At 34.3% G+C, this 26245-nt stretch overlaps 1 protein-coding gene across 1 annotated transcript in view; it reads left to right on the top strand.

Annotated features, from left to right (window-relative positions):
- LOC105307833 (DNA excision repair protein ERCC-6-like 2) overlaps nt 1-26245 on the top strand; it is a 60098-nt gene that overhangs the window by 22634 nt on the left and 11219 nt on the right. The window contains exons 5-6 of the mRNA XM_011383475.2: nt 48-1179; nt 5662-5816. Coding sequence (XP_011381777.2) covers nt 48-1179; nt 5662-5816 — 1287 coding nt within the window. The remainder of the gene's footprint in view (nt 1-47; nt 1180-5661; nt 5817-26245) is intronic.

Genomic DNA, 26245 nt, shown 5'->3' with positions numbered 1-26245 from the left:
ATAGATCTTGACATTTTCAAATATTTCTGTCATTGCTTCCTATGTAGCCTAGAGAGCCTGACTGTCAAGAACACAGAGGTCCAGAACAACCTGCAGAACCTCTGGCAAAAGAAGTATGTGATCTCTGCAGTGATTTTAGTGATGATGAAGCAGAGGAAAATTCAAGAATAAAGACTGCTAAAAACAGAGCATCTGACTCAAGTAAAGCTTCAAGTTCTCTTGGACAGCTCACCTTACTCCAGTGTGGTTTCTCGAAATTGCTTGAGACAAAATGTAAATCAGTTGAAGATAGTGATGAAAATATTACATCTGAAGATAAAAGTTCTGATGAACAGCCCACCTGCCTTTCAACAGAAAACAAGGATGCTGGTTGTCAGAAAAGTCAAGACTCTCTTGGTACTTCAAAACATCAAACATTATCTAGCATTCTAAATCCAAATGAAAAATGTATTTTTGATAAAAGTGAGAAGAGTTTAGAAGAGAATGTTTCTTCTGAGTCTGATGATGAGAAAAATTTTAAAAATACAGCTGACCACCATTGCATTTTACAGAATGTCACAGAATCGGAAGATAGTGATGTCATCTTTCCCACACAATATACAACTCAGAAATTCCCTGAGAATAGTGTAAGGTTTAAGCCACCCATGGATGGATCTATAGATTCTGAAACAGAAAACCCTGTAAAAATAAGAAATAATGGTGATGATAGAAAGACCGATGTCAGAGGAAATGGACTAATTTCAAAACAATTAAATCCTGAGAACATGACCTTGAAATCTATTATGAAAAGAAAAGGCAGTAGTGATATTAGTGATGAGTCTGATGACATTGAAATATCCTCCAAGTCAAGAGTAAGAAAACAAAGAGCTACTAGTTCTTTGAGGTTTAAGAGAGAAAAAACAATGAAGAAAGCAAACCAACTATATCCAACAGATGAAGATTGTAACTCTCAGACTATTAATGAATTTTCATCCTCAGATGATGATTTTTCTGTTAGCCGTATCAGTTTCTCTAAACAGAGACATAGACCAAAAACTGTAAAAGAGAGAATCGGTTTATCTTCAAAATTTCCTAACCATAAGAAAAATAGCACTGTCGTACCAAGAAAACCAGTGAAATTTTCAAATGAGAGTATTGTCCATCAAGAGCAGATGTATGAATCAATGGATAAATTTTTAGGTAACGACATATACTTTCTAAAAACTTTACTCATTTGTTATGTGCAAATAGTTCCATAAGAGATTTTTGAATTAGCTTATAAAATAACTCTCTCAATCAGGAAGTTACATTGAAGCACAAATGAAGTGGGTGGGGGCCAAGATAAAGGGAATACCAGCTAGCTCAAGATAGAGAACTTTGTTATCTCTCCCAGGGCCTCCTTTATGTGCCCCATCTGAATCACAGCCCCTCAATCCCCATAAATACGAATTCAAACTTGTATAGTAATCACTTTTTTGCATTTTTATGATTTTATCACACAAACGTGTATCCCTAGATATTACACTTTAGTCTCATTTTTAAAAATATTTTTATATAGTCTCTTTTAATCTGTAGTATTCCTTTTTTATCCCTTTTATTTTCTTATAATTTATCTGCTAAAGAACCTGTACCATCTATAGAGTTTTCCTCAATTTGCGTTTTGCTAATTATGTACTCTTGATGTACTGAACATATTCCTTTGCCCTCCATATTTGCTACAAATTAGCGGTATCAGAGACTATTTCAGATTCAGGTTTATTCCTTTGACAAGACGAAAGTTAGTGTTTGGCAAAAGTATGGGAGGCACAAAATGTCACTGGTCTCTCTATTATTTTGGCAGCCATTGATGCTTAAATGCCTGTAACTATTTATCCAGAGTAGGAAAATGATGTTTTCTACTCTTATTTCTTTTTCATTTGTGAATTAGAATGTTTCTGTAAAAGGATACTTATATCTACTGTTACTTACCCAGTGTTATAGTTCATATAGAAAAGGCAGGGAACATAATTCCTGTCTTTACCAGTTTTTAGTATAAATCAATTCGCTATCATCCTTAGAGGATGAATTTAGTGATTCGAAGACATTTAATGGATCTCAATCCATTGCAATTAATATCATTATTAAGGCTCATTTGGCTCTTTGGAGAGCAGGAGCCTATGGACATGAGCATTTTGGTTCCTGAGACCCTTTGACATGACACTAGTCATCTTTGATTGCTACTTAGTATTACAAAATGTTCCAGGATCATCTCATACATTTTCTGCCCCAGAGCTAGAATTAGTCATTTCTCCAAGAAGTCTTTTAGGGGGAAACTGATTCAAGACCACAGTCTTTTGCTAGGAATGGTCATTGCTACTACTTGCTTAGTTATTATTTCTGGACTTTTTCAGTGGACAGATTATATGTTGTGTATATGTGTGTATGTGTGCACGTGTGTATGCATGTATACACATGTGTATATATTTTTATTTGTGTATATGCATATGTTTATATATATTTATGTGCATATATATTTTTATATATCATGATAAAAGACTATGTGTTTATGTTGATATTTCCATATTTATATCGATACTTAATATGAGAGTATATTTTACTAAACTTCTTTTCTGTCACATTTTTGTACCATTTCCTCCATAATGGTAATTCTGGTTCTTAAGCATATAGGGAATGATTTAATTATAGTGTCCCATAATTACTCATTAGTTTTATCCCATATTGTATAAAAGTCAAAGAATAAAAATACCAATACTGCTATACTATGATTCCTGGAAACATTAGGATTTGTTTGTTTGTTTGTTTGTTTGTTTGTTTGCATATACTCTTCTATTTCTTCCTATTTCGAAAATGGATATTCTGTATCTATGGTGTCAGGACATGCAGACATTGAATTATATACTCTCCCCCTCTTAGACTTAGTTTATTCTTGGTTTGCAGGTAAATATAAATTTATCGATCCCCATGAGTCCTTATATCAGTGTCTCTTAAGTCATTTTGGTCATCTGAAGCTTATTTTCTAGCAGATCCCTTGGAAAGTGCTCATGAGAATAATATTCCCTGTTTTTGATTCTTGTTGATAACACAATGCGCCCTTATACTTAAGTCGTTTTTGCTGAATATAAAATCCTTGGCTCACACTTTCTTTTCTTAAATATTTTAAATACATATCTTCATTTTCTTCTGGCATGAAGTGTTGTGTCATGTGTTCTTTATTTTTTTCTCCTAGATGCCCATAGGAATTTTTCCTTTTCATTATTGTCCAGTAATTTTACTAGATTGTGTTTTGGTGTTTGTTTTAGTCAGCTTAGGCTGCTATAACAAACTACCATAGATTAGGTGGCCTAAACATTTATTTCTCACAGTTCTAGAGGCTGGGACATGATGCCAGGTTAGGTTCTTGTTTAGGGCCCCTTTCCTGGTTTGCAGATGGCCCCCTTATTGCTGTATCCTCACATGGTGGAGAGAGAAATCATCTCTCTCCTGTATCTTCTTATAAGGGCACTAACTCTGTTCATTAGGGCTCCACCCTCATGATCTAATTGTCTCCCCAAAGTCCAACTGCAAATACCATCACACTGGGAATTTAGGACTTCAACATATGTATTACGAAGGAACAAAAACTCATTCCAAAGCAATGTTGGTTATTCTGGGTCAGTATTCTCAAAGTCTAGTTTCAACTCAGTTTTAATTTTGGAAAAGCTTTCTTGTACTAGTGTTTTTAATTACTTGTTTTATCCCTTTGCTTTGGCTTTCTTCTTCAGGGACTCCTGTTATTTATATGTTCAATCTTCTTTTCCTGTCCTCAAAATTTTTGTCACATTCTCTCAAATCCTTTTTATCTCATTTTCATGTCTTTTTACTTTTTAAAAGTTTTCTCCTTTCTCTTAAAGCATTATCTATTTTATTTATTCCTTATGTTTCTAGTTTAGTCTTCATTTCTGAAATAATGTTTTTAATTTCTAAGTTTTTCCTGAGTTCTGGCACTCATTTCTAGGTTATTTTAATTCTGACTTATGTTGTTGGTTCTTGTATTTTATCATTTATTAAAGTCTTTTACCTCATTTTGAAATCAGTTGCAATTTTCATCTGTTTTGTTAGCAAATATTTCTGGCATGTTTTCATTGTAGGGATAAATTCTGTTGCTTATTCTCTTTACTTTTATAACAATTTTTATGAGATTTGATCCTTTTTCTTATTTATGTAGAAATTATTTTCTCTGAATTTTTAAAGTAAGGCAGAGTTTAGGACATTTTTCTAACTTCACAAAGATCCATATCTGCGGTTTTGTATAGTGTTTCTCTCTCCCTCTCCCCTACCTTGCTCTAGACCTTCTCTTTTCCTCATCCCTGTTCTTCCTGTCCTGCTAATTTTGACATTCACCAGTTTTTCCCCACCTTGTGGCCCTGACCTGGGAGCCCTGGTGGGTCAGTTTGGAAAGTTCTTCAGTGCTAGCCTGCTCCATCTCCTCGGGACATCTTACCTCAAGCCTCCTGCACCCACCCACTCAGCATTGGAGAGCAGAAAACCTTCCCAGATTCAGCTACTGTCTCCAATTTTCCCATTGTGTTTTCCAGTGAAAACATTTTAGCTATTCTGGGGTCCCTGTTCTCAGATCCATCAGATGCTGCCCTGTTACTTCCTTCTTCCTCCGTGCAAGACCCTTATGCCACGCAGAGTGTGTAGCTGTTAGTGGGTTGTCCCCAACTGCTTGTTGTTATTTTAGAGCTCATGGGGGTATCTTGTCATCTCATTTTGGTTTTGCTCTCTAGTTGCTCTCTGTGATATTTATAGTAGAAAATATACCATTACCATACACATCCCCTGGTGTCTTGAAATGTAAGGAGAATATTATCTTAGTTGCTCTTTCACTCATCTTATTTAACGTCATCTTGTTTTTGCATGATTGGCAATTCTGGTTGAGCGAAACTCAGGACTGGAAACACTACACGTGTTGAAGGTCATAATCAAGGTTCATTGCCAGAGCTGTTTGAGGGAACTTTTACAGACCTTAGTTCTAGCCTTGTATTTATGACCACAATTTAAAAGTAAATTATAGGTGCCTAGAAGCAAAGCAATAAAAAAATATAGTCATTTTTTAAACTTCTTTTGGATAAAAGCTGTAAGTTAATTTTTTTCATTTCCTAAATTTCCTCCCAATCTTGACATTCTCTGGGCATATGTACAAAAAAGACATAATACAAACAGTAAAACCGAACAAGCCAACCAAACTAAACTCCCTGGTCATAAACCCCATGCTCCCGCTCTATCACTGTAATCAAACACATGTTTAAAAGAACAGATGAAGCTAGCACTGCTCTGTTAATTAGTAAACTATTTTTTTAATCAACTGGAACAACAAATTCATAGAAATGACCCTCTACCATAACTTTTCTGTTGCCAAAACCTTCAATTCGGGTTTAAATCTAAAGATTGTCACCTAATCTCAGAAGTTCGCATATTAATAAGAGGGAAAAGTCCTTCCCAAGTTAACCTAGACCAACATATTTGAACTGTTTTTTTTAAAAGAATGTTGTGATGTTAGCAAACTGAATGTTTTTCCTGAGGATTAAAAACAAAACAAGCATAACTTTTTTAGTGTATTGCCTCTAACTTTTAAAGTATATATGGAACCATATTGCTTCATAATGAGACATCACTGAATAAACATCAATTACCTTGTAGATGGTGTTCGAGAAGTGGCTTACATTCACTCAAACCAGAATGTGATTGGATCAAGCAAAGCCGAAAATCACATGAGCCGATGGGCTGCACGTGATGTATTTGAATTGAAGCAATTTTCCCAGCTTCCTGCTAACATAGCTGTTTGTATTTCTAAGGTAAGAAGCACATAGAGTAATATTTTTATCTCATTTTTAGTTTTTATCTTCAGTTTATCTCATTTTCATAGAAATTACTCAGTAAGATCTCTAAATACTCCCTCAAAAGTAGCTGCTAAGATTGTGACATATAAATAAGTATAAAAAAAACAATACTATTTGGGGCATTGTAGTCAGTGAAGATGTTTTATAGTAAAAGACAGATTGATATCTAAATGTAATAATGGTGAGTTGATTCATAGTATCCCTCAGGAAAAGTTTGCCAAAAATGAGGAATCTGAGGGAATCGGGCAGTTAAATCAGAATCAAGACCACTTCTGCTCCTATGGAAAAAGAGAAGTGTATGATTAGATTTCCTCCAAAGTTTTTCATCTAAAATGAAGGCAGACACAAAACTAGCTTTATATAGAATTTGTTTTTTTTTAGCAAAATGATTTTTATAGTGTTAAAAGTGATAAATATTTCCTATAGACTCTTCACATTTAAAATTGCTGTTATATAGAACTAAGCTTTATATAAATGTGGTATTTATTGACACATAGTCACTTTCATCAAAGGTTTGAAAACGATATTTTCTTTTTGTCTTATTATCCTTCATTAATTTCTAAGAGCTAAGTGTCTGAATAGTTTTCCTATCACTTTATGTGTAGAAGTTTAAAATGCATACCTTATACAGTGGTACTTTATTTCAAGTTAGTACTGCTCTTATAAATAAATAAAAGCTTCTAACGAATGCTTCTGAACTCTCAAGCTGTCTTTGTTTATTTGATTCAGTAAAGGATTTTGGATTGTCTTAACAATAAAATCAGAATACAAAATGAAATTCAGGACCAAGGGAGACATAAATTAAACTGGAAGTTCAAGACTGGGAGGAAGTTAAAATGCAGATATATAGGACATGATGTTCTTACCCAGGTTTTTTTTTTTTTTTATGACAAATTTGATTGAGTTTCCTAGTAGACAAAACAAAGGAAATAAACAATTTATTTATTGTTTTCTCAACTAGTGCATTTGGAAATGTGTGCGGGCAGTTTGAGTGGTCGCAATGACCAAGTGCCCAACTGGCATTAATGTGTGGAGGCCAGATATACTCAATTATTGTTTAAGGGGATAACACTCCACATGCCAAGAACTGTTTTGCCTAAAATGCCATAACACCCTGCTGAGAAACACTGAGCTAAATGATTGTCCTTAAGGGGGAAAAAATACCAGCTCTTCTAAGGAGAAGAAAACTTTTCCTAGCACTTAATTTGAAGGAAATTTGCCTCCTGGCTCTTAAATGAGGACCACTGAATGGTCTAGTGAACAGTCAGTTGTCTTATAATATCCTAAGAGTAAATGTAATAACGGACTTTGAAAGGCTGTGCTTTTAGCATTTTTCAATGTAATCCAAAGGGCCAACACCAAAATACAACTCATGAAAGCATTCATTTCAAAAGACCCAGGTATGCTGCTTTTTGTTATTCTCATTTGATCCAGAAATATACTGTTTCTCAGTATATTTGTAGACATTTGATCCAGAAATATACTGTTTCTCAGTATATTTGTAGAAATATACTGTAGACATTTCTACAGTTTGACTACCTTGTAGGAGCTATCTGGAAAAGGTTGGAAAAAATATGTTGAGTTTGCCAGAAACTTGCTTTATTAAAATGAAGAACATATCAGTATCTTTTAAATAGCTCATTTTTTATTAGGGTTTTCTTTTTCTAAACAAATTTTAATGTGAAAGAAGTAAGAGAGTTTGTCAGATCTCTGTAGTAGATGCTAATGAAATGATTTAACTAGATATTAATTATTAGCTTATTTAAATATTTTGCAGAGAAGAAATTTACAGGTGTATAATTCCTCCCAAAATGGACCCGAGAAGCAACCCCTAGATCTCGAAGCAATAAAAAGCCCCTTTGGAACCTTCTTAAGGAAAGTTATAAAAATGAAAATACTGCAAATATAGTTTGCCTTTAATTTGCAGGGAGTGGGGGGTGGGTGGGGGAGTTATTTTATCCTTATATTAACAATACCAATAGTTTTCAGTCTTTTTCAGCCCCAACATTCTTGAGGTAGACGGCACACTCTCCTCAGAAACCTCATCTCTTCACAGTGATTTTCGGAGTGAGGGATATTTCTTACCAGGAAACAAACTGAAGTATCTATCCCCTAGGGCTTCTAATATGCCCTTTGAGGCCATATATTTCCCCTATCACACGTAGACAAACTTAATATTTCTTTTACAGAGAAAACAAAGAAAATTGTTGTTTCATGACTAAATCATGGTTGGTATAAAATATTCAGGGAAGCTTTAAAGCCACTAAACAAGAGGTCCAATCCCATGCCACCAAAGTTCACAGGCCAAGAACTGTCTGTATAGACATTTATTTCAGTGGCCAACTTCTTTAAATCAATACTTGGTACAGTAAAATTCCAACAAAATAAGAATAAATCCTTCAGGTTCGACTTACACCATTTAATATATCAGATTAATAATATAGCTGTACTTTAGCATCTTAAATGTTGTGATGTATTACCTATATATAAAAATTACTCAGGGACAATATTATAAACTTACTATTTTTTTAAAAAGGTCTTACTTGCTATATGAAAATCAGAATTTTCAAAATAGATAGTGGTCATACATATTTGTGATGTTCTTAGTTTTTCACCATTATCAAAAACTAAAACTACTGTATTTTTGACAAAAATACAACCGCTGAGACATACCTTATGCTTTTCTCCTTTTAGTTTAATTAGAAGTAAATTAATTAAATAACTCATATAATGAGTCTCATCTTTAATTTGTTAAACTCTGTAATCTTCCATAAGCAGAAAGAATTGTGATGGCTATAACTAGCCTGTGGTATGCACTCTACTCAGAATGCCAGAATTTGAATTCTAGCTGAACCTCATACTTCCTGTGTGGCCATGAGAAAGTTACTTACCTTCCCTGTGCCTCAGTTTCCTTGTGTTTAAAATACAAATAATTATACTTCTTACCTCAAAAGGTTTTTTATGAAAACTGAATGAAGTAATACCTGTAAAATTCTCTGAACAGTGCCTGACACAAAGTAGCACTCATTGCTACTACTACCATTGGATAAGACTGATATCAAGACTCTAACTCCCCTGGTTGATCCCCAGGGAATCAACTAGAAGTAATCATAAACAGTTGTATGCAACCATATTTAACTATAAATAAAAGAATGGGTGGTGTAGTAGATCTGGGGCTTTAGACTCCCTTTAAAAAAAAAACAAGAATGTTCATGATAGAATATTTTTCAAACTTTTATATGTGACTATTGAGTTTTTACTTATGAAAATAGCCACTCAGTTCTTTATAATTTATATTAATTTATTTTATAATAGTCTATATGAGAATCGAAGTTACTAGTAATTTTTTCTCTTTAAAGCTGATAGATTCCTTTTCTCTTTAGATTCATCAATTGAAGTGACTCCTTCTAATTTAAGATATCTCCATAGCTCTGACAGTCAAATGAGTGAGACATCACTCTGCCTTCAGACTAGTCCTTTTGCATTATCTTTATACATAATACTCTTGGTTCTCCTCATTATCATTCTTCTGGAAACTAAATACAACCTCGGTAATGTCAGGGAGATAGAAAGAGAGTTGTGTCGTTTTTCTCTTTAAAACTATTTGTAAACTATATTAAGGATTTCTGAAGAGATGTTTTAAAATAATACTATCACACATAGATGAGATATTGATGACATTTCAAAGTCATCTCACAGAATTTCTAAGAAAAAAGTGTTCACAATCACTGATTTCATCATATCTGGTCAATATTACTTTAACTCTTTTAATGAATACATCATTGGAACATTTGTTAGAGATACATATATCACTCACTGAGAGGTTTTACAGCTTGTAGTATGATGGTGGGTGGCAATAGCAAATTTGCAGTTTTGAAAAAATTTTAAAATAGTTATGGGAAGAAAAGAGAGTAAACTAAGGTGAAGGGAAATGAAGCAAAGTGAAGACAAAAGAGACTCAGCCATAGTGTTAGAAAAATCTGTAAACCTCTCGCTTCTGAAGACTCCAAAAATCCCCAGACCTCCCACCTATAGTATAGTGTCTTTCATCTGGGGCTCACATCCAGAATCTTTTTGATTACTGAGAATTCTTCTGAGTGCTTCATGTCTGTCACCAGAGTTTTATTAGAGACCTTTACTTGCGTTTGAAAAGATTTTGTGTGTTTGTGTGTGTGCATGCGTGCGTGTGGTCTGTGCCTGTGTGTGTGCGTGCATGCGTGCCTGCAGCCAGATGCAGATGTATTGCCTCACTTTCTAAGAAAACAAATACTATTTATTTGTAAGATAGCAATACACGATTGACAGTGACCACAATATGCAAGTATTTCACTTTCCAAGGAAGACTATAGTTAAGTCTAAGTTAAAGGCTTAACTAAATTGCAAAGGAATATACTAAACAGTAAACTTACAAAAGAGAAGTAATATATACCACAATCCTAGATAAAATCCTATGGCCTTTCAGAGTTTCTCAGTCCTTTTGATGTAATTATTGATAACCAAAATGACAAAAGCGGTGAACTCGCTTTTCAAATTTAACTATATATTAAGATAAGGCCTAATATTTAAAAATATCTATTTCTGTCTTTCCTTTGGTTTCTTGTAGTTTGTACTTTTATAAATAATTTCTATTTATAGAACACATTTTATAGATGTCTTAAATGAAAACCCATCTCCCCTAAAATAAATTTTTAATTATGCTTTTATTATATAGTAATACAAACAATATAAAATAAAAATTTGTTTTGTCTTAAATTATACTTGGATATTTTAGAACCATTTCTGAAGACAGCTTATTTTAAAAGATGAGATGTCTGATAACAAGAGGGAAAACCTGTGTGATTCAGAGTTAAGCTCAGACCAAAAGAAATGTTTTAAGTGTTTGAAGGAACTGATAATAAATGCCTTTTTTAGAGTTAAATTGTTCTTTTAATATATGGAAGTATGTCACAAAACCTAGCTATACCTGTTTGTGATGTGGTGCCTCATTTTTTCAATCAACTGCATGTTTTCAACTTAAGTTTACTTAAAGTTTTCTGAAAAGAAATGTACAAAGACAGCATTCAATTAAGGATTAATCACTATGGCAACTGAGATGTGGTGACTGAAAGAGGGAGGATGTATTCTCCCCTCAGCTTCCTGCCAGCTGTCATAGTCAACCTCTGCTGCCTGAATCCAAGCCAAAATATAGACTGTGACCAACTCTAAGAAACTATATCTGTATTTTTATAAATTGGTACAAGTATCAGACTATAAAAGAAGACTTAATCCCTTGAATTGGATGACAGACACTTGGCACTCTCACCAGTATTTGACAGAGAAATAACAGGTCGCTTTGTAGTAAAACCTGGATTAATAGTAAACCCTTCTTTATGTTATTGCAGTGTGGTGTAAATGAGAGAACTAAGCATGCTGTCAGCCTGGGGGCAGTGGGTGGCATGGTGGGGGGGAGGGGGAGTGCCTTTTATATAACCAGTGCAGGTTTAAGCACTGTTCAGAATACTGTAAATACAAAATGTTGTGTTAGTAAGAACTTCTCTTTCTTGTATTTGTATTAAATTGGCATTTTGTAGACAACTTAAAGAAAGGATTTCTATGAGCTCTGGTGGATTTGATTGCAGTATGTTTATACAGCTTTTGGAGTCAGCAAGGAGGGATGGACTGTTTACAATGAGCAGACTTTGGGGAGATATAGCATTCCATTATCCTGTTTTTCAGGATGGTGAATGGCATGATGGTTTAAAGTAATTGTTCACAAATGACTAGTTTATGAAGCAGTTCAGTAAGGAAGGTTTATGGTTTCAGCATGTGATAGAATTAACTCTTACTGGGTGGGATTTTTCTCGGTCTTATCATTTTTCTTTCTATAGCTAGGTGTTAATTTTATGATGTTTATATCAGAAAGTTATTCTTTCAAGTGATTTTAATAGAGATCAAGGTTTGTAAAATTGTGTGTATGTATGAAATTATGTGACTACTTTTGGCATGAAAAAGGCTTTTGTGTTTCTATCCTTAGAACTAGGATTGATTCAGAAACATAGTATGTCATTTATAAAGAATACCTGTTACCTAGTCAGAGGAAGAAGAATCTGGTGTTAACTGCAAATATATATACCTATTCTCCTCCTACCTGGTGGCTCTGAGAAACTGTGGCACCCTTTCTCACAGTGATGTTAACCAGGATTAGTAGAATAATGATTAATGTGTACAAAACACATTCAACTCCTTGAAAAAAAGGCATTAAATGTACTCAAAATATAATATTAATTTTTATTATTGTAATTATGATTATTGATCAGTAGGGGTAATGAGTGAAACTCCCTCTGTTATCCTCTATAATGAGAATATGGAGAATATAGAGAATATTATTATTTTTGTTGTTAATAGTACCAATAGTAGAATACTTTAGAATATTATTAAAGATAGCTAATCCAATCGTCTAATTTTGTAGATGAAAGATCTGCCTTGAACTATGGCTGATTTGTCATGAAGACGACTATAGAAAAAAATTGTATTTGAAAGAAATTATAAACTAATTTGGCAATAGACTGGACTGACAAACAAAAAAAAATCTTTGCTTATTAGGAAATAGTTTGATTCTAACTCTTCTTTTAGCTGGTCATAGTTCCAATTACATAGAAGATAAATATAGCTTCTTTGAACAATTTCTCTCTTTAAAATAGTTGGAAGATTCTAACTTGTTAAAAAAAATACCGTTTCTTCAAATAATGCCTTTTAAGTAACAATATAAAAGCTTAGCGACATAAGGGCTCACTGAACTTTGATTGACTCCACCTAGTTACTTAAAGAATGTTAAGCACTTAGCCCTTTTCAAATTATATTTTATCCCTCTCTGAAAACCATGGTATCAATTGGACATGCCCACTTAATGGAAACACCTATTGCCTTGTCATCCATCGGCCATAGTGAAGTATAGGAACTCACTCAAGAAGGGAGAATATGGAAAATGGTGTCAGAAAGATATCTCTACCCATACATGACTTTGTGAGCTTTCCTCATCTAGCACTAAGAAATCTCAGCAGTCGCTATAATGATTAATTTTCTGTTTTCCTCAGTTATGTGAAATGTCTTATTGTATTTCTTTTCCATGGTACACAAGGCCTATTTCAGTTTGACCCTAGGTTGCTTTTCCAGTCTCATTTCAAGATACTCATTCAGGATTATTGACACTGTGTGCTAGGTATTATGCTAGACACTGAGGATATAAAAGCAAACGGTCTTTCTAGTCAGCCTTCAGCTTATGAACCAGTCTCCAAGCACACCTTTTGGACTCCTTTTGATGCAGGACAGGGCGGATCCCCCTGAGTGGAGATTCAAGTCCTGTACCTAGAGAGAAAGTTCTTGACTGAGTGCAGGAAAGAATTCATACTAGAGTTAGAGTCAAAAGGAAAGTGTTAGAGAAAGGATAACACTCCATAGACAGAACGTGGTCTCTTCTCAGAGGCAAAGAGTGAGAGAACCGAGAGGGACAGAGAGGGAGAAAAGACCGGGATTAAAAAAGACAGATGGAAAGACAGAGAGAGACGCCAAGTATTTAGGGAGTTTGATTTAGATATCCTTCTTAGTTTCTATGAATTACAGTTTAAAGACTCTGTTTACCTTTTTTCCTATGGGTATACAATGTGAAAGATAAAGGTATATAGCAAGAAAGCCTGCTGGCAATCCCCAGCCTTTGTTCCATAGGTTCCTCATGGTTTTTGGCCTAGGGAATGAATGGTTGGATTTTGTGTAGGGTAGAATTTAAAGACCCTATTTTCCCATCACGATATGGGTAAATGGTTTGTTAGTAATTCCAGTAGGAATCTTCCTTTGTTCTGTACATTTCCGTGGTTTGGCAGCAGCACATTGCAGACTCTGAATATAGCCTAATTTAACATTTAGTTCTCATGCCTCTTCCCTACATTACTTTTACCCTTCTATGCCTATGCTCCTGTGGTTCTTTTGTTTAAAATTCCATTTCACCTGTGTCTGCCTATTGAACTTCTCTCCCTTGGATTATCTATGATGGCTTTCCCCTAAGACTTTTCCAAAGCAGTGTAAATGTCTTCTTCATCTTTATTTTTATTTATTTGTGTGTATGTATATGTGTGTGTGTGCGTAGCACTTATCGCATTGTATTATGTGATACTATATATATGTCTACAGGATGTTTTTAGTTGCGAGGAATAGAATAACCATCTAAATGGGTCTACAGAATACATCATTAACTAATTAACATATCAGCAAGTCTGGAGGGAAGTATTTCCAGGGTTGGAGCTACAGCCCAGTGACATCATAAGGATTCAGGCTCTTTCATTTACTGCCCCCTCTAGCCTTAGTAAATTATATTTTAGTCCCTGGACCTTCGTCTGATATTTCAGGATAACTCCTGTATCTCAGGAACTCATTTCCTCATACAAATATATTCACAGACAGGAAGATATGGCTTTCATCTTATATCCTTTCATTGGGGAGGAAAATCTTTCTGGCAGAACGTTGCCTTGACTAATCTCACATTATCCCCCAATAATTGAGAGAGCAATCCACCTTCCCTGAGCACATTTCTAAGAGAACCCCAATTTCGCGCAGACAACAAAGAGGGAGGCAGTGTCTGTTAATAGGCCATCAACAATGCCTGACACCATTTTCCTGATGAGACTGAAACTCTTTTGTGTTAAGAACTGCATCTTATTCTATCTTTTATTCTCAAGACCTACTGATTTCAATCGAATTTTCAGTAGATACTAAATAAAGCCTTCTCAAAGAGATTCTGTTAGTAAAAATATGAAGAATTACTCTAGTTTATAGCATGAATTCTTGTGTGGTGGATTGGCTTTAGGCAGGGTGAATATATCTGAACTATGGTCCTTGATCTAATATGGTATTTATGATATATTTTTGCAAATTTCCTAAGGAGAATAATATTCCTTTTACTATAACCAAAGTCTTACAACTTTTACAGCAAGATTATTGGTAAGGTGACATTTTATTTTAACTGCGTTGGTCATCTTGTAGCCAAATTACTCTCAGAATCAAATTTCAATTAATCTATAAACAGTTTTCATTACTATTTAGCATTAACTGCTTCAAAATGGAATTGGAAATTCATATCTTACTATCTTATTCGATATTTAAGGCTGTCCTGTTACTGTTGCCAGGTAAATTATTGAATATCTTAAGAGGAAGAACTCTTTTCACTTTGTTTGTAAAAGTCAGTGGGTTAATATCTTCGAAAAATTAATTGTTTTAGTTGTGTTATTTATATTTGTGTACATTTATATTGATCTAACACTAATTTATTGAGAGCCTATAGGGTACATGACTCAGGACTCAGTACAAAAAAATATATATGGTTGTTCTCTGGATTGGAGGTATATATGATCTAGTTAAATAATAATAAGATCTAAACAATCAAAATAGTACAGGGCCCTGCCTATTCCAAGAGAGCCCCTTGATCCTTTTGTTGGGTGAAATTAGGATCTTTGGCCTACATGCAGAATTGTTGGTGCTTGATTTGGTATGCTATGTGTGATTACATAAAATCTTAAATCAAGGTAGAGTACATTTATATAATAAATCTATCAAATGAGAAATTGAAATAATAATGCAAGAAAGAAGTACTCAAGGGAAGTCTCATGAAGCTAGACTTTCAAGTATGAGTAGGACTATGTTGGGCAGAGGCAAGGTCGAGGAAATTTAATGCTAGAAATATATGTCATGATGTGTTTGACAGTCGTGAGAAGACTGACCTAATCAGGTTGACTTGGGCAACAGGGAGAGTAAAGCTGCATAGGGGTTTGGGAACAGATTATGAAAGGCTCTCCTTTTAAAGAAATAATCAATAAAGGTTAAACTGACATGAACAGACTGAAATGTTAGAGTTTACTTTGTGAGCTTTCCTCATCTAGCACTAAGAAATCTCAGCAGTCGCTATAATGATTAATTTTCTGTTTTCCTCAGTTATGTGAAATGTCTTATTGTATTTCTTTTCCATGGTACACAAGGCCTATTTCAATTTGACCCTAGGTTGCTTTTCCAGTCTCATTTCAAGATACTCATTCAGGATTATTGACACTGTGTGCTAGGTATTATGCTAGACACTGAGGATATAAAAGCAAACGGTCTTTCTAGTCAGCCTTCAGCTTATGAACCAGTCTCCAAGCACACCTTTTGGACTCCTTTTGATGCAGGACAGGGCGGATCCCCCTGAGTGGAGATTCAAGTCCTGTACCTAGAGAGAAAGTTCTTGACTGAGCGCAGGAAAGAATTCATACTAGAGTTAGAGTCAAAAGGAAAGTGTTAGAGAAAGGATAACACTCCATAGACAGAACGTGGTCTCTTCTCAGAGGCAAAGAGTGAGAGAACCGAGAGGGACAGAGAGGGAGAAAAGACCGGGATTAAAAAAGACAGATGGAAAGACAGAGAGAGACGCCAAGTATTTAGGGAGTTTGATTTAGATATCCTTCTTAGTTTCTATGAATTACAGTTTAAAGACTCTGTTTACCTTTTTTCCTATGGGTATACAATGTGAAAGATAAAGGTATATAGCAAGAAAGCCTGCTGGCAATCCCCAGCCTTTGTTCCATAGGTTCCTCATGGTTTTTGGCCTAGGGAATGAATGGTTGGATTTTGTGTAGGGTAGAATTTAAAGACCCTATTTTCCCATCACGATATGGGTAAATGGTTTGTTAGTAATTCCAGTAGGAATCTTCCTTTGTTCTGTACATTTCCGTGGTTTGGCAGCAGCACATTGCAGACTCTGAATATAGCCTAATTTAACATTTAGTTCTCATGCCTCTTCCCTACATTACTTTTACCCTTCTATGCCTATGCTCCTGTGGTTCTTTTGTTTAAAATTCCATTTCACCTGTGTCTGCCTATTGAACTTCTCTCCCTTGGATTATCTATGATGGCTTTCCCCTAAGACTTTTCCAAAGCAGTGTAAATGTCTTCTTCATCTTTATTTTTATTTATTTGTGTGTATGTATATGTGTGTGTGTGCGTAGCACTTATCGCATTGTATTATGTGATACTATATATATGTCTACAGGATGTTTTTAGTTGCGAGGAATAGAATAACCATCTAAATGGGTCTACAGAATACATCATTAACTAATTAACATATCAGCAAGTCTGGAGGGAAGTATTTCCAGGGTTGGAGCTACAGCCCAGTGACATCATAAGGATTCAGGCTCTTTCATTTACTGCCCCCTCTAGCCTTAGTAAATTATATTTTAGTCCCTGGACCTTCGTCTGATATTTCAGGATAACTCCTGTATCTCAGGAACTCATTTCCTCATACAAATATATTCACAGACAGGAAGATATGGCTTTCATCTTATATCCTTTCATTGGGGAGGAAAATCTTTCTGGCAGAACGTTGCCTTGACTAATCTCACATTATCCCCCAATAATTGAGAGAGCAATCCACCTTCCCTGAGCACATTTCTAAGAGAACCCCAATTTCGCGCAGACAACAAAGAGGGAGGCAGTGTCTGTTAATAGGCCATCAACAATGCCTGACACCATTTTCCTGATGAGACTGAAACTCTTTTGTGTTAAGAACTGCATCTTATTCTATCTTTTATTCTCAAGACCTACTGATTTCAATCGAATTTTCAGTAGATACTAAATAAAGCCTTCTCAAAGAGATTCTGTTAGTAAAAATATGAAGAATTACTCTAGTTTATAGCATGAATTCTTGTGTGGTGGATTGGCTTTAGGCAGGGTGAATATATCTGAACTATGGTCCTTGATCTAATATGGTATTTATGATATATTTTTGCAAATTTCCTAAGGAGAATAATATTCCTTTTACTATAACCAAAGTCTTACAACTTTTACAGCAAGATTATTGGTAAGGTGACATTTTATTTTAACTGCGTTGGTCATCTTGTAGCCAAATTACTCTCAGAATCAAATTTCAATTAATCTATAAACAGTTTTCATTACTATTTAGCATTAACTGCTTCAAAATGGAATTGGAAATTCATATCTTACTATCTTATTCGATATTTAAGGCTGTCCTGTTACTGTTGCCAGGTAAATTATTGAATATCTTAAGAGGAAGAACTCTTTTCACTTTGTTTGTAAAAGTCAGTGGGTTAATATCTTCGAAAAATTAATTGTTTTAGTTGTGTTATTTATATTTGTGTACATTTATATTGATCTAACACTAATTTATTGAGAGCCTATAGGGTACATGACTCAGGACTCAGTACAAAAAAATATATATGGTTGTTCTCTGGATTGGAGGTATATATGATCTAGTTAAATAATAATAAGATCTAAACAATCAAAATAGTACAGGGCCCTGCCTATTCCAAGAGAGCCCCTTGATCCTTTTGTTGGGTGAAATTAGGATCTTTGGCCTACATGCAGAATTGTTGGTGCTTGATTTGGTATGCTATGTGTGATTACATAAAATCTTAAATCAAGGTAGAGTACATTTATATAATAAATCTATCAAATGAGAAATTGAAATAATAATGCAAGAAAGAAGTACTCAAGGGAAGTCTCATGAAGCTAGACTTTCAAGTATGAGTAGGACTATGTTGGGCAGAGGCAAGGTCGAGGAAATTTAATGCTAGAAATATATGTCATGATGTGTTTGACAGTCGTGAGAAGACTGACCTAATCAGGTTGACTTGGGCAACAGGGAGAGTAAAGCTGCATAGGGGTTTGGGAACAGATTATGAAAGGCTCTCCTTTTAAAGAAATAATCAATAAAGGTTAAACTGACATGAACAGACTGAAATGTTAGAGTTTATACTCTGACAAGTAACTTTCAACATGTGCAGATATCTAACCATTCGAAAATTGAAGGCCTAAAGCCACAGCTGGAACAGGTAGATCTAATCATTATTCTGTAATTTTTACTCAAGAAGGGAGCCTTTGCATGTTCATTGTGTACGTAAAGCTGGGTGAAACCAAAATCTGCTCTTGATCGTCCTGTTCAGATAGTCTGGATGGAGGTATCAAGTATGTGCTGAATGGCTTGCCAGTATATTGCAGACAAGCAATGCAGACAAGCTATTTGAGACTCTTTCAGGGATCTGCAAGGTCAGGACTATTTTCGGAATGATACAAAGTGCTCTTCTCACTTGTTGGCATTTGCACAAATCATGTAAAAGCAATGGTGGGAAAACTGCTGCCAGCTTAACATGAAATCAGTTAGCATCCCTAAATTGTACCGGTGGCCATTGAATTCTTTACCTTCACAAACTTGCAGGAAAAGAAAACTAGTTTCTCTTATGAGTATCCTTGATGAAGCAGTAAAAAGTACTAATTTTATTAACTCTCAACCCTTTAGCACTCATATTTTTTATATTCTGTTTGATGAAACTAGGAAGTATACATAAGCACTCACATAATTGAACTGCAAACTGAACTAGCCACTTTTTTTATGGAACATCATTTGTACTTGAAAGAATGACTGAGGGAGAAACTATGGTTATTTAGACTTGTGCATTTAGTAGATAATTTCTTTAAAATGAACTTAGTATGTCACTTCAAAGAAAATAACAAACAGTACTTATTGCCGATGATAAAATTTAAGATTTCAAGTGAAAATTAAAACATTGAAAAACTTGTATCTGCCACCATGACCATGACACCTTCCCAATACTTCAAGATTTTTCAGATGCAGTAGGTGGTGATAACAATGAATATGATTTTACAGTGTTGTATAATTGTGTCAAAATTTGAAAGATCTACATAACTCAGTTAATCAATATTTTCTAATGACCACTGAATGATATTACAGAATCATACATAGGGGAAAATATCACCTAAAATACCAGTTATCACAATGAATTTTAATTTTAACAATATAAAAAAAATACTGATATTTTACATGAAATTAACCATGAGTTTTGATATAGTATCAACAAAGAATATCTACAATTATTTGAAAGGCTATTAAAATATTCTTCCCTTTTCTACATATTTGTATGAGGTGGGTTTTCTTCATATACTCCAGTCAAAACAACATTGCTGCCACAGATTGAATGCAGAAGCAGATATGAGAATTCAGCTGTCTTTTATTTAGCTGGATATTAAAGAAATTTGCAAAAATGTAAAACAAAGCCACTCTTCTCTCTAATTTTTGTTTGCTTTGGATAGCATAGACTTTTTTGTTGGTGTTAAAAAACAACAGTTATTTGGTTAACATGTAATTGGCTTATTGTTATTTTTAATAAATTAATAAATATTTAAAATCTTCAATAGCTATAATCCACATAAACAAAATAATGTTAGGGTCCTCAATAATTTTTAAAGTATAAAGGGATTCTAAGACCTGAAGGGGACCAGAGTTTTGCCACCCTATAATGTGCCTATCAGGATATTGATTTTAAGCTGGTTATTAAGAAACAAAAGACTCAGAAAGAACCTTGACCCACCTCCTTTCTGCCTAAAGGAAATTCAGATAGAAAACCAGCTTCAGGAAGGGAATCTTATCATAGTCACCTTAGCACCTTTGCACTATTAATCAAGTGTGGCAGATAGGGAGGATCCAAGCAAAAATCTGTTTACTAGATTCCCCTGTGGTCCCATTGTTTCTGGGTGGCCCAGCAAGGATTTATTTGCCACATGTTTGCTTTTTCTCCATCTACCTGTAAGTTGCCTGCTTCCCCTTTGAAATCTCAGACCCCTGCCCTACTTTTCCTTTGGGTCTCATATCTTATGATACTCCTGAATGTACATTTTAGACATTTTCTCCTGTTATTCTCTCTGTTAATTTGATTATTAGCCCAGCTAGGAAAATGTAGGTGAGAAGAAAGTTGTTTTTGTTTGTTTGTGTGTTTGTTTGTTTGTTTTTTGCACCCCCACAGGTTAAAAAGCTTCAGAACTGCTATTTTAGATCATAGGAAAGAGTCACCTGATCATTAAATTCAGTTCCAGTGGGATATGCTTCCAATTGGCCTTTCTCTGTGAGAAAGTTTTATGTCCTCTCCTACGTGACTCAAGAAAGCATATTAGAATAGGAGAGAGTAAAAATGATGTAGTTATAGGGAATCTACTCTAATTTACTAAAAATGTGAATCATTCAGAGATTTAAGTACTTTGTTATTTATTATTATACCTCACAACTAGTTGCAATGTCTCAGTGCCATTTGTGTCATGGTACTTGAAATATCTTTCACTAGATGCTGGAGAGCCATTTAGTGGCCTTGTAACCAAATCAGCCTCTACTTAGTAGCCTATACTTACTCAAGCTAGAGGGCATGGAAGAGGGAAGTGAGAAGCTTCTCTTAGGAAGTGCCACCCGTGAAAGGCAAGGATGAGTGCCTACCAAGAAAGGCTTTAAAAAATTTTTTTCCATCAGCACCACCTTTCTGTTCTTTTCATAGAATAGGTATTATCTAATTATAAGACCTTCAAGTAGTCTTTAGAGAAATTTTTCCAGAAATTTAAAAAACTCCATACATATTAAAGATTTTAAGTTGAGATCAGGGCTAAGATGCTAAGGACCTATTCGTTACTACTTACCAGATAGTCTATAAAGACTGGTAGAATTGTGAATTTTAAATATGGAGGAGACAGATGAGAGTCCCAGATCCAAATTCTCTACCCTCCAGATCCTGATCCCCAAATCCCTCATCATTCCCCAAAGTAATAAGGCTCAAAAAAATATAAAATCTCCCCAAGTTTATACAATAAGAGGCGGGGTAAAGCCTGGACATCAGGGCCTGTGGTGCTGAGTCCAGTGCTCAGACATCTACCCCAAAAGGCCCAATCCTGCTATAGCCTTCGTAGGAGATATTAAAGGAAATTTGCTCCTGACTACCTGCCTTTGGAGAACGGAGAGTATTAGTGAACTCTCCTCTTTTGCTCATCTGCAGGCTTTGGTGAAAGTAATTGCCACCTGGCCCTTTCCCACAGGTTGACTGCTATGGTCACGAATGGCAGTGCCTTCAGATTAACAGATCCCAAAGAGATGGGGCTTACATGTTTCTGTCTGTAGTGTGTGCTCTCCCAAGGCTGTCACTTTGTCCTGTCTTTTAGATATATAAGCTTCTTGGACAATAAGAAGTTGACTTTTATGGATAAAAAAGGAACCTAACCTCAGAGCATTTTTGGATTTGAATCTCAGTGTTGTTTTTTCAGATTTGAATGTCATTTTTAAACATATACAGAAAATTTGACTTCAGTATATATTCGTGGTGGGTCCTCCGACCAGCTGCGTTTTCTCTAGAGGGTGAGTGAAGACAGTTCAAGAGTAGCTCATAGCTAGTTGCCTTAGGTTTTTTCGAGTGCTGGAAAAATGCACTTAAAGTAACATTTCCTACCTCAGCCAGATTACTTGAATGATTACTTTGAGGAAAGGGCTTTTTTCACACTTGTGCAAAGATCCTCGAAAATTTTTGTCATTACAGACTCTCAGATGTCATTTGAATGAATTTATTTACATGTGCTATATGTTTTTATAGGACTCCTGATTCCCTGCTTTGCAAAGACAAGCAAGTTTTTGACATTTTATGTGTTTACAGGGTTGGCCCTTACCCAAAGAGAGATTTCTTTTTTAATCTTTTGTTTGAACAGATGTGTAAACAAAAGCATTGCTGACTTCACTATTTAAGGTTTAATGAAGAAGAAAATGAAAGCGGTAGATTTTTTAGGCTTTATGGCAAAGTGGGTGTGATCGGGTCAACGTGAGGGCTTATGGCCCACACGGTATGCCCACAGTGGCAATGACCATAGTGTGAAGCTCTGTGCTGTTCTCAGGAACTAGGTGTAGACCAAAGGGCTTTCCTGTGATGGAAATTTTAATTCTTCCACTCAGGCTTCTCAGTGGGTCAGAGACATCAAGACCTTCCAATGCCATCAAAAATATTCTTCTTGCTTCCAATTTCCTCAATAACTAACTAATCAAGCCTAACCATCTGACTATGGGAAAAACAATATATGTCACTGTTAAATATACACTGTTTTTTATTCTGGTGTACGTCCTCTGTAAGGTGTGTTCTCTAGAAACCAGCCCCACAGGCAGATTGCTTAATAAATTGCTTAATAAAGCATTTCACTAATTTCTATTAGTCAAGTGTGGACAGCCTACCCACCCTATCAGGCCATCCTGCTCCACTGTGCACTCCAAGATTCCTCTGCTCCATGGGAGTATGGATGAGCAGAGAAGGAGTCAGCATTATTAGATAATGCACCAGCTATTGATGTATCTCCAGGAATTAGCCCCAAGGAGGTTTAGAAAGATGGCAGAGATTACAATAGTATTTCTCCTGCCAAAATGGAACTAGAGACACTTCATGATTGCTTTTGAAACTCACTTTCCTGGATTGTAATGTTTCTTGCCCCATCTTTTATGGGGCATGTGAGTATGGGAAAGATTGATTCCTATCAACTCTTCTCACTTCCTTGCTATTCCTACCTAGGTGCCCTGTACAGTTCTTTAGTAATTTACCTCCAAAATTATTTTTTACTTCAAAGACTATTAATAGAAGTTTCCTTTTCCGTAAACATTCTCGGCACTATTCCAGTGAAGTTTCCTAGTATATAAAGATAGATTTCATACGTAACAGAATAAATAGAAAAATGTTAATGTAATCACATGGCTGTGAGGTAGGGGGAATTTCCTTTTTGTCTTTTCTCAGTATACTGACATCAAAGATTGCTATCTGCAAACTTTTAAAAGAATTTTATTTTTTCTTTTTCATACTGAAAATCTATATATCTTATCTTTTTTTTTTCAGTTATGCCTTTCAAAAAATAACTATTGGTTCAATGAAAATAATGCAAAGCTTAGATCTAATGCCGTGAAACATAAACAGTGCACTTTTGGTTCAAAGGAAAAAGAAAAAGAGTATTTATTTTCAAAGGCTATTTGAATGTTTCATACTATTATTCTAAAGATAAGGAACTTTCCTGGTAGAACTAATATAAACCTAAAACTTCATAGTAAGAAATAAGTTGTACAAAATTATGCACAGTTTATTAGTTCTAGTGTGAATTCATTTTGGCTACTGTGGAAGGAATTTTTTCCTACAAAAGTGCCCCCTCACTTATTATAATCCTATTTTACAACTTAAAATAATTATAGCTTTTTTTTACGGAATATATACATTATACATTTTTAAATAGTAATTTTTATGAAACATTTTCAAGCATATTTTATAGATACATCAGAAAAATCAACAATGATTTTTTAAATTTATTCAACAATGATTTTATAACTTTATCAAAATTAAATCAAAGCAAATATTCATTAAGTCTCTGAAGAGCCATTTCCAAATTAAACATTTAATTGTGGATAGGTAAGGAGACTATTTTGGCCAAAATATATTGGAACAATTATCATTTATAGAAATAATATATATTATTTTAATTAAATAATTTTTATATTCTGAATTTTATTTTAATAACAAATAATCACTTTTGTAAAGATAACAGATTGTGCGTTTAAATTTTCAATTATATAAGTCAAATTGGACTTAGCCATAGCACACCCTTTATACGCTTTTAGACCTGTTAAATTGTAGTATTTTTTCAATTCAACTGACTACTCCATATAGTATGTATATGTCCAAAGAAGGAAGATATATTACTCATAAATTAGAATTATTACTTCAGTATTCTCTGACAAATTTGGCTTCTTAAGTAACCCCCATTTCCATTTAATTAATCTCATCATCAAATAGATTTTTAACTATGTTTACATTATCTAGAAATGATTACTGTATTCCTTATGCTTACTAAGTTTTATTTTTAATAAAGATTCCATAAGTTGAATTTGATTTTTTTTCATATAAATACTATAGTAGAAATACATAATAATACCCAGTAACTTATGGAAATAATCATGAACATGGCAGTTACTAAGTTAGAAATTATACTCTAACAATGGCAAGCTTTCTGAAATACTTATTGACAGAAGTATTTATACTATACAAATACTGTACAAAGTTCTTGTTTTCATAATACCTTCCTCAAAATAACCATAAATTTAAAGATGAAGGAAACCTTCATCAGAATCACGGAATATAGAGGTACTTCCTCAAGGCATATCTTGATGGATTATTTTGAAGAAAACTTTTTAGGAAAAAGTTAGGAACAATTAGATTATTTTTCAAAAACTAGAATTTCTGCTTTCTTCACATTTGCAAAATTTCCTATAAAATATAGACATAATGTTCCCGGTGTTGGCCATTTTATTCTCTGGGCAAAAGAGGACTAGATTTATTTTGCTTTCTTAAGCAAGCTCATCTTCTATCCTAAATTCGTAATCTAGCTCATTTTACTGAATTTTTTTGTTACTTGAGCTTTCATTACAATTGCTTCTTCTGAGGGTTGCCTCAGTGTAATATGACTTCACGGCTTTGACATAAGTGGTAATGAATAAATTTGAGTCCAGTTCACATAATCCAGAATCTTTTCATCTTGGCCATAGGCCGTGGACTTTGTTTTTTAATAAATTATAGCTGTCACTACAATTGCAGCTCCAGTATGGCACTATTTTCCTTGTATCACTTGTAAAAGATGTTGTAAACTATACTATTGTATCCTTTTGTAAAGGGCTGTAAAGGATACTATTGTAAAGTATTTCATCTCTATATTGGATTGCATACTACTGTAAAGGATAAAAGAGCATCAAAGTTTATTGAATTAACTAACAAAATTTTGTTTCACAGCCTTCTTTCAGTAAAATGTTAAAGTACCCTACTAAAGTGGAAATCTGAACATAGATATTTTTTAAATAAAAGATACTGAGCCCATGTGAAACATGAATGCTTTTCTCTTTTTACTGTTGTGTAAAATAATCAAGTTTTAAAATGTTGAATATGTGACAAAAACTAAAGATCCACATGTCTGATAGCTGTGGTTGGAAAAGCTGAAATCTCCTGAAGAATTTATAAATTGATTTATGAAAAAATATATCTGTACAAAATGTGAGCTTAGTTAGCAATGCTGCCAAGGTCAGAAAGACCCAGAGTAATCATGTAAATGACTAAAAATTGCCATTTCCTGGCATGATTTCCCCACGGCTTCAGAAATTGCAATATATGAGGAGGGAGTGTTCTTGGTTGGCCCAGTTACTTCTCTTTCTGTTTACTCCCTTTACCGTCATGTAAACATTCACATCCCTCCTTACAATAATGGATAATTAATGGATAATTCTTTCTTGGGGATCATCTAAGAAAATGAGCCTTTTTATTAGGAACTTTTAGCATTCATCTTGTTTTCTTGAGATGTAAAATAAATGCATCAAATATCTTTTAAAATTATCTTTAAAGGACAGCATTTTCTTCTTTTTATTAATAATATTTTAAGATTTAACAGATTAAATCTTTAAGGAAAGTGCTTTCAGCATTTTGTGTTTGTTCATCTGAGTCATAGTAGATTTCGAAAAGTCATTTTATTTTCTCTAGAAATTA

This window comes from Pteropus vampyrus, unplaced genomic scaffold (assembly GCF_000151845.1).
Source record: "Pteropus vampyrus isolate Shadow unplaced genomic scaffold, Pvam_2.0 Scaffold520, whole genome shotgun sequence".
In the NCBI taxonomy this organism is placed as follows: Eukaryota; Metazoa; Chordata; class Mammalia; order Chiroptera; family Pteropodidae; genus Pteropus; species Pteropus vampyrus.
Note: the sequence above shows the minus strand (reverse complement) of the source record. Positions and strands in the feature narration are given on the sequence as shown.